Raw genomic sequence first — 9,992 nt, 5'->3', positions numbered from 1 at the left:
TTATTGATGCCAAGAAAGGTTTTATTGTATTTCAGAATGACAAATAGTTATAGACCTTTTTTGTTTCAATACACAAGCAAATCTTTATAGACAATTATTAGCTAGCTGAAACTGCATAAAGTAATTTTTACACTTATATTTTACAATACATACTGTAGCTTTCACTGGCTAAAGCAATATGCAGGAGGGTATTGCTATTTGTATAGTACAGCTAATAATTACATTGGATATGAAAAGCAAAAAAAAGAAAGAAAGAAAAGAAAGAAAATAACTTATTTAAATATCAATTACAGATACTGAATGTGCAACATTAGTTCATCATTTCATAATTTCGTAATTATGATTTTTTTTGACAAGGCAAAAACCATGGGAAGTAATTAATTTGAGCACAGATTAATTGGGGAGTAATTACATTGTGTTTTTACATCACTGGCTTGGCACTGGGGACTCCTTGCAAACCGATTGATTTAAAACGTCAAATATAACCCATGCTTGTTCACTGCCGGAACATTCCGACATGCAATACAAATGAAACCTTCTTAGTTCTGAATTTTTGACAATTTTCCTTTTAAAAAAAAAAGAAAAAAAAAAGTTGATTTGATTTTCTAAAGTGCATTTAACAGCAACAGTTCTTTTTTTATATATTTATAAGATGAATATGTATGTCAGAGTTGCAAAAAAAAAAAGAGTTTGTCTTTTTGCAGCGCATCAGAGTGTACGGGAAAAGGCATCAAACGAATTGAGTATGCAGTATGCAGTATTGAGTATGCAGTACACAAGTATGCAGTACACAAGCATCACACCGTCAGTGTCAGTATGCATTTCACACTATATAAGACGCGAGTAAGTTCTAAAGAGACGCAGAGTAATATTAGATTAAACGCTCCCAGCTGAATGGATTCATAGCCCTGACAGGTTAGTGTAGCTGCTGTATCATATCCCTGACATCGTATGTACAACATCCCAAGCCACGGGCACCCCAGGCCATTCCCAAACCAATCAGGTGGGTCGCACGTGTCACACCTGCCCTGTCGCCACGGTTACGCACAGCATGCGATCAGCATGTGCTCGGCATCCTGTCTGGGCTCGGTCGCCATGGAGACGGAGGCTGGCCAGACCCTGGAGAGTGTCAGGACTGACTGACAGGCCATTGGTGGAGCAGGAGGAAGCGGTTTCCACGGTAACTCCCAATATGTTGACAAGATTGGCCGGTAATGGAACACAGGTGTACACATGATCAAACTGCAATGAGGCTTGTCCTTATTGTCCTTGGAGGGGGGGGGGGGGTGTTGAAATGAATGAAATGTGAGCAAGAAACAAAATGTTTCACACACACACACACACGCCCAAGCCCTCAAGCACACACGCGCACACACACGTGACTTGATGGTATTCATGAACACAATATTGTGGTGGAAGTGCATTGCAGTTAGACTGAATAAGCCTGGAAGCATGGGGTGCTCTTGGGTAACACAATGTCCATATACCACACAAATATGGAGACTGTTCTCTAGTACTGCTGTTACTGTGGAATGAACTCCCCTGTCATAAAAAAAACCAAAAACGAAAATAGAAACCTGCATATAAGGGTGCAATTCTTTAGTACATCTGACCCTGAGTCTGCACAGAACATCCCATCTCGACTCTTTCTGCAGTGGAATGCGATGCAGAAAAGTGTGTGCACGCATATCAACATCTGTGCACGCATATCAACATCTGTGCTTACAATCATTGCCCGGAGAGACCCATTCTGAAATGAAGCACGATCTCTCTCCTTTCGTGGCCTATTACAATCGATCAGAAGTTGATTTTTTTTATTTATTACGCATTTATAAAATGGTTAAGGTACGACCGGTTGCAACATATTTCATAAAGAATTACGCGCACTTGGCTGCTAAGTGTAACAGGCCTGTCATGTTTAATAATTTGTATAATTTCTTTTAAAGTTTTGATTAATCAGTGGAACAGACACAAGACTGTTTAGGGAGCATTAAGCGCCCAGTAGAACCATCATGTCGTCACAACATTTCAAGTTTGCACGTTTCTGTAAACATTCTGTACGTTTCTCTTGTTTTCCGAACGACTAAAATCGAGCCTTTACTTCCTGAAGTTTCAACGGCGCCAGTCTCTGCGCTCTGCCCCACAATGCACTGGGCGATGTTATCGACACTGCGGTAAACTAGTGAACCATTTCAAAAATACATCTTAAATAATCTCTCTCATACTATAGTGTGCTTGAGAAACTGATGGGAGACAAAAAAAAAAAAAAAACCTTTTCCAGCTTAGGAGAGCATGTTAGCCTCACCAAGTCTCAAGATCACCGACCAAAGGAATTCCAACAGCAACTAAGAGTGGCATCATTTGCTGACTAGATCGGATATACTAGTGACCGCACACACAACGCTTTTAAGTGTTGCGTTGTGTTTACACTCGGCAAGTTGCAAGTATATGGAAAATATAGATGACGACCAGTAATTTGCGATAATCAAACTCGAGTACACACATAGATATTTATTAAACCGTTTGTACATATTTGTAAGGCAACATAAAATTAGCGTGGTAGATATCAAGACTATTGCTCGGAAGGAAAGCAGATCTCTCATGAAACACTGGTAGCACTTTGTATGAAGCCATGACAGAACTATACATTGAAGGATTATATGCACCCTTATTATATTTCGTCTTTAAAATCTAGACCGTCAAAATATCCCACGTCTTCATGCCGGCACAAGCTCACAGTGAGGAGGATCTGGTTTGTCGAACTGAAACTGCCGTCGTCTACCAATGCAGTGAACAAATGTTTATTCAAACACTGAACTCCACAAGAAATCTTCTCATATTTGGTGATCTCACGATGAACACAAAGACAACATTATTCTGTAATGGCAATATCAGTTATCTCAAGAAAATAATATAATGGCAATATCAGTTATCTTAAGATGGTAATGTATTGGAATATTTGATTGTTTTTGTATTTTACAGTTCTGTTTTATGTAGTATTTATTTTATTATTTTTTTTTGCAGAAGACCCATCCTTCAATATATAGCTTACTGAAGTTACTGCACTGCTGTAAAGAAAGAACTATGGTTAAAAAAAAAAAGATTGCTTTGGCCAAGCTACAGACTCGTGCGGCTCTCTAGTGCTACGGTAAGCAAAAGAGACCAAAATGAAGCAAACAACAAAAGTCTTTTCTTTATAAAAACTCAAATTTCAAAAAAGAAAAACCCCTGTGCTGTTTCGTCAAAGGCAGTCCCGTCTTCCACATTAAGACCAGCACTCGTTTCTACAGGAAACGTTACCGAAAAGAGATTAATGTTAAAAAGTTTTTTTTTTTTATATAATACATTTTTCATTTAAAAAGGCCTCCAACTTCTCCTTCTTGGCATTCTGCTGATCTCAGTCACTCTCCTCGTAAACATCTGGAAAGAGCGAAAAAAAAAAAACGGAAAGAAAGGAAAATGAAATTTTTTTTTCATTTTTTTTTTTTTTTTTGAAAGTCTCCGCTCCCCTGGCCTCGGGTATGAGGTCCCTTTTCCCGTTCGCGGCTACGACGGCCGCGACCGCATTGTCCGCGTCGCTGCCGCAAGTCCCCCCCGGCAGCGCGTGTCCCGCCGCGGGGGTTTCGGCGTTCGGCCTCCTCCTCGCCCGGTCCCTCGCGCGTTACGATTGGCCGCCCTGGGCCTGGACCTGCCGCGCCTCGGCCAGCAGGCGCCGGGCGTGCCTCTCGTCCCGCACGCCCGCCCCCTGCACCGCCGCCTCCGTCAGGGCGGAGACCTGCTCCAGCGAGGCGCACCCCGCCGCCCGGAGCGCGCCGGCGTACATGGGCAGCCCCACCGACACCAGCCAGTCCGTCACCGTGGCGACCTGCCCCGGCAACGGCGACTTCCTGCACATCTCCGTGAGGCCGCCCGACGGGATCTGGAAGGAAAGGGGGGGGGGGGGGGGGTTGTTTCGACGTTAAAAACAGCGTACTCCTTCGGATAAGGCCCTTAACCCCACATTGCTCCAGGGGGGATTGTCCCCTGCTTAGTCTAACCGAATTTTAGGCGCTTTGGATAAAAACGTCAGCTTAAATAACTCACGTAATGGAATGATAATTTAAAAATATTGAGCATTCTTTAATGTCAACATCAACCTGAGCTTGGTTAAGGTTTGTTAAGGCATGTTTTGGATGTGGTCTGCAGAGGTGGAAAGCCCAGGGTTCAGAAAGTAAAATGTATTTATTAGTCCTGCTCATGGCTGAACTACTGTGCTAATGAGCAAATCCAGGTGATTGGAGCAAAATACTGGGGAGGACGTTTACATTCTGAACCTGGATTTTCCACCCCCTGGTGGTCAGTAGGCTACATATCCAGATTATAAGCATAGCTCATTTACATTTCAGGCAAGATTTAAGACAAGCAAGACCACCTTATGACCACCTTATGACCAGCATGACCAGCTCCACCAGCTCAATGTTCTGTTCAGTTTCCCAGCTCAAGCTGGTCATAGGTGGATTTTTATAAAGCAAGCTGGTTTTCCTGCAGATTGAAGACGAGCAAGACCAGCTTTATTTTCCAGCTCAGGCTGGTCATAGCTGGACAGCAAGCTGTGCTTGCCCCAGGGGGACCTCGGGGGCCACAGCAAGCTGTGCTTCCCCCCGGGGGGGGGGCCGCGGGGGCCACTCACCGCCATGCGGTGCTGCTTGCGGAGCTCCCTAACGCGGATCAGGTCCATGGCGGGGGCCAGGTCCTTCAGCGGCTGCTCCAGGTCCTCCGCGTACCTCTGGACCAGGGCCTGGGGGATCCCACAGCGGCCGTGCTGCAGGACACAGGGCGGGGCAGGGGGGTCAGACCACACTGCCTGGGGGGGCCACAGTCACTGTACGCAGGGTTTCAGCGTGTTTCAGCGTGCTTCCTTTCAGCCAGCTGCCAATTACGGCGTTCGGAAAACAAGGTGTGTGGATTATCTAGCCAATCAGTGACTTGGCTTGCTGGTGGGGAGAACACCCCGGAAACTAGTGAACACTGTGGGTTAGTGTGTGTCATATACGATAAACACAGATGCGGGTGACAGAGTCTAAGCCCCCTTGAGTTTTTAATTTCACCATCCCTTTAAAGAGCACTCCTACTCCTCCATCTCCTTAGGAATCTAGTCTTAAAGCTTCATTATGGTTCTTAAGTCTTGTGGTAAACGTTACCCGCATAAAGTATTGCGACAGTGTCACAAGTTTCGCCTCTGTACTCCAGCACATTGGATTTAAAATGAAACAATGAATATGTGTTTAAAAGTGCAGACAGTCAGCTTTCATTTGAGGGCATTCACATCCATATCAGGTTACATTTAGGGCTCTAGTGATGTTGTATACACACTCGCTGATCTGGGAATTATATTCGCCAAGACTTGTCCCGTTGCTCATGTAACTGGTGTAAAATCACTCGCATTTTACGCTCTAGCCTACAGCGCGTATTCTGATCCGATTATAGTGCGTAATGTTTGCTTAAAACAGTTGCTACAAGCGGCAAGTGTATTACACGTTACAAGGATTTTCTTTCCACCTCACCCCCATTCCTTTTAAAATGAATCTGAAGACAAATTAAGTACAGAAGTAAAAAAAAAGAAAAAAAGAAATTGGTTTTAAAAACCATAAGGAAAGCGGTCTGGCACCAATGTGGTCCCTTGCGGTACGCCACTTGAAGGGGCCGCAGGATGAGTCTGTTTACTAAACGCTCGTGTCATTACAGGATTTCTCTCAGCCGTAGTAACTGCCGTTTGTGTACAGCGTGAACGCGTCTCCCCATTCCAGAGTTACGGGCAGCTTTTTAAGACCTTTGAGGCTCGTCGTTGTGTTTATTGCGAGGCGGCAGACGCATATAATCTGACGAAACAACGCATTCCGCTTACGGGTTGCGCTGGCACCGCCGTGCGCCAAATTACAAAGCCAGACTTCGGTGCTACGATGAGACGACTGGAAACGAGAAGTTTGGCCTGCCAGCGGCAGCTCGGCGGTTTCACATCTCATAAATTAGGGCACCGAGCGAGAAGGAACAGGCTCGTAAGACCAAGACGTGACAATCTCGTGTAAGAAGATCTCAGTGTTAGGACAAGGCTGTGTAGACTCATAAGGATGCCGGTAGTACATGACGAATGTTGGGGGACGGATGGGGTACAAGATATATTGAACATATATATATTAAAATACACAATCAAGATCAGAAAAGATAGGGGAACACAATATGGGGAATATATGGGGGCGACATGGCTCAGGCAGTAAGAGCGGTCGTCTGGCAGTCGGAGGGTTGCCGGCTCGATTCCCCGTCGAAGTGTCCATGAGCAAGACACCTAACCCCCAAATGCTCCTGATGAGCTGGTCGGCGCCTTGCATGGCAGCCAATCGCCGTTGGTGTGTGAGTGTGTGTATGAATGGGTGAATGAGAAGCATCAATTGTACAGTGCTTTGGATAAAGGCGCTATATAAATGCCAACCATTTACCATTTATATGGAAATACATACACATTTTCAATTTAATATATTGTATTTTCTAATGTTGTTTCTTTGTTGTGTATTTAGCATTAAATCTTCCCAGAAAATTAAACATTAAAAAAATGTACACTAAAATATACCAGAAAAGAGAGGGCAACACCTCACAATATATGGGGAATATATGGGAGAAAGTACACACTTTTGCTTTCATATATCGCTAATTTTTTAATGTGTTGTTCTGAAACATATTGTAAAAAATGACACATATTTACAGTATACTGCTGTATATTCCATGTCCTTAACGTCAGGGCCAACAGATTTGACGGATTCACCCTAAAACGCAGCTCTAGCCCGCTCACCGCCATCGATAGTCGTTTTACCCAAAAACCAGCCGTGCCGCCTGTGGTCGGGAACAAATATTCCTCGCTCCTGTTCTCGACCTCAGACTGCATGTGCGGTTAACGTGCCATAATGAGGAGCGGCTACAGGCACGGACAGGCACTCGGGTTCCTGGCAGAGGACGACGCGCGTCTCGCAGTCTGCCTTTCCTCAGCGAACCAGAGCCTGTAAAAACCCCAGGCCCGGATCGCAGTCCGCGGTCCGCAGTAGTGTTATTTCAGCAGATATTTCCCTTCATAACAGCTCTCTCTCTGCATATCATGGACACCAGCGTTTGCCAATACCATTACTGGCACGGGTAAACGGTGGTCAGTCTTATGATAGATGTAGTTGTCGCTGTCCGTAAAACCATTTGGAACGGTCAGGGCCAAGAATGCTTAAAAACTGCTTTTCCTTCAAACTCATGTTTTTTCCCCTCACAATTTTTTTTTTTTTAGACCATAATTGAATAAACTGAAACTAGCATTTTCAATTAGCATTATGCATCAGTAAAGTAATTTTATAATTCGTGCAGATCTACTGTCCTGTAGGTTGTCACTCCAACCATAATAAAGCACACACCGCATTCAACAGCTAGAGATATCGTTGAGCTGAATGAAGTGCACCAAATTAGGGTTAGAGGAAAAACCTACAGGATGGTAGACCCCCAAGTACAGGGTTGGGCAGCCCTGCTCTAGCTGTTTAATGAGGTGTGCTTTGTTAGGTTTGGAGTGAAAACCTACAGGATGGTAGACCCCCAAGAACAGGGTTGGGCAGCCCTGCTCTAGCTGTTTAATGAGGTGTGCTTTGTTAGGTTTGGAGTGAAAACCTACAGGATGTTAGATCCCCCCAGGAGAACAGCTTTGACTAAACATTTGTTGAATAATTTATTTTTCAAACTCCAGTGACAATACACAAATCCCACGACACGGTGATATTTTTTGGATGAGGTCACCGTGACGGTCGAGATCGCACGGCGGCCGACGCTAGGGCGCGGGTTGCCGTGGCGACGGCGCGCTCACCTTGTCGGAGTAGGGCTCCTCGGTGAGGTCGATGCCCTCGGCCTCCAGCCTGTCCTCCAGCAGGGACTCCAGGTCGGGCACCTTGGCGTGGGAGATCTTGCGGCCGACGGCCACCTTCACGCCGTGGATCTGCGGGCAGGCGCTCTCGGGCAGGTCGGACAGCCAGGGCGGGGGCGCGGCCGGCGGCGTCCCGGGCTTCTCCGGGGACCCGGGGGAGGTGGGGCAGGACGGGGGGCCCGCCGCGGAGGGGCTGGCGGGCGTGCTGGCCGGCTTCGTGGGCGTGGTGGGCGACGCGGGGCCCGACAGGAGCAGGGCCGGGTGGCAAAGCCCGTTCGCCAGACGCTCCCGGGACTTTTTGACCGGCACCGGAGGGGGCACGGGCGCCTTTTTCGGGTGTGTCCGTGTGCTCTTGCCCCCCTGGGCCGGCTCCGCGGGGGTCGGCGCGGGGCAGGTCGCCCCCGGCGACTCGAGACTACCAGACGGGGGTCTGACGGCCAGCTGCGCCGGGGGGCCGGCCTCATCCGAACTGCCCTTAAGGCAAACGAGGGCGCCCGCCTCCTCCTCCTCGTCCCTCTTGGGGCCCTGGGCGGGCGGGACCTCCGGGCCGGAGGGGCTCTTGGGCCCGTCGAAGGCCTGCTCCCAGTGCAGGTCGCCCAGGGAGTGCGAGCGTTTCCAGCGCTCCTGGGCGGAGAGCGGCGGGGGACCCTCGTCCAGGTCCTCGCAGCTGCGGCTGGGCGGGATGCGGTGCCGCCGGGACCCCTTCTTCCGGCCCAGCAGGCCCAGGCCCTTGATGGAGGGCTTGAGGAAGAAGTGCTTGCCGAACTTCCGCTCCTTCTTGGTCTGCTGCAGGGCCTCGGTGGACTTGGTCATGGGCAGCGTGGGGTAGTCCGGGGAGTGCAGCCGGGCCGACTCGAAACCCGAGGACGACCTGCTGGAGCGGGACGGCTTCCGGCTTTTCCCTGAAACACACGGGCCAGACACACCTTTAGACACGTTTACACACCTTCAGGCACCTTCACACACCTTTAGACACCTTTAGACACGTTTACACACCTTCAGGCACCTTCACACACCTTTAGACACCTTCACACACCTTTAGACACCTTTAGACACGCACTGTCTGGGCTCCAATCCAATCGCTTATTATTTCTCTCCACTCTTTTTTTTCCTTTCCTTGCTCCTGACCCCGGAAGTAGAAGTAGAAGTTTGGGAACTCACAATCTTTCCTTTGAGCAAGAAAACATCAGCGCATCCTTTGCGGAAGTATTGGTCAGGAAAAGCCTGACGTATAAACGATCGACCTGTGGATCCACCCCTCCCAGTCTGCCACGTCTGTAACTGACCTGTGGATCCACCCCTCCCCGTCTGCCACGTCTGTAACTGACGTGGCTTCGAACCGAAGGAGGACGGATGTTCAATTTGCCTAATTCACGTTCTCGACTTCCCGGTCTTAATTTATTGTTCTTGGCACTTTTCTCAGCCTCTCCCGATTGGTGGAGCTAGGAGTAGATAAAGAGTAAAATAATGTTAAATAAGCGATTGGAATGAGCCCACGTCTTTCTCTCTCTCTCTCTCTCTCTCTCTCCATCGTTCCTGGCAGTTGACGCCATGGCAAAAGCCTCCCCTTTCTCAGATAAAAGCCGCGCACGACGGTACACGCGGAAACCACACCAATCCCCTCTGGCGGCCAGACGTCAGGAGACATGGGCCTCCAGCACCGGAATGCGCTGGCAGTGAATAACGTGAATAATTACTCGTTAAATTCCGGCTCATCCCGATAAGACGATTAGCCTTAATTAGGCGGGGTGACGTGTCCCTGTCAGCTCGGCTGGGAAACGGAAGGATCAAATTTTTCGACTGTTCCCGTCTCCCGCTGGTATCGGATTGGAGCACTATTATGTTGCAGTCGGAGGAAGGTGTTTGTTACTCAGCACCAGAAGCTGTCAACAAAATATTTTGACACGGGTTTCCCAGAAGGTACCAGGGGCCAAGTTTCATATTCACCTCATAGGATGCTAGAGGGGGAAAAAAATAAACAATGTCTGATATCGATTTAAACCCACCTTTGGATCTGGTGTAAACAAAACAACCTCAGTTTGTCAATACAGTGACGGCACAAAGCCTTTCG

The 9,992-nt window shown here is 47.8% G+C and overlaps 1 protein-coding gene across 1 annotated transcript in view; it reads right to left on the bottom strand.

Moving 5' to 3' along the window:
- sash1a (SAM and SH3 domain containing 1a) overlaps window positions 1–9,992 on the bottom strand; it is a 65,446-nt gene continuing 55,454 nt past the window's right edge. Inside the window, exons 15-17 of the mRNA XM_061241590.1 lie at window positions 7,865–8,823; window positions 4,670–4,801; window positions 1–3,919 (exon numbers count right to left, since the gene is read on the bottom strand). Coding sequence (XP_061097574.1) covers window positions 3,662–3,919; window positions 4,670–4,801; window positions 7,865–8,823 — 1,349 coding nt within the window. The 3' untranslated portion in view covers window positions 1–3,661. The remainder of the gene's footprint in view (window positions 3,920–4,669; window positions 4,802–7,864; window positions 8,824–9,992) is intronic.

Source organism: Conger conger, chromosome 5, assembly GCF_963514075.1.
Source record: "Conger conger chromosome 5, fConCon1.1, whole genome shotgun sequence".
Classification (NCBI taxonomy): Eukaryota; Metazoa; Chordata; class Actinopteri; order Anguilliformes; family Congridae; genus Conger; species Conger conger.
This window is presented reverse-complemented; position numbering and strand designations above follow the sequence as displayed.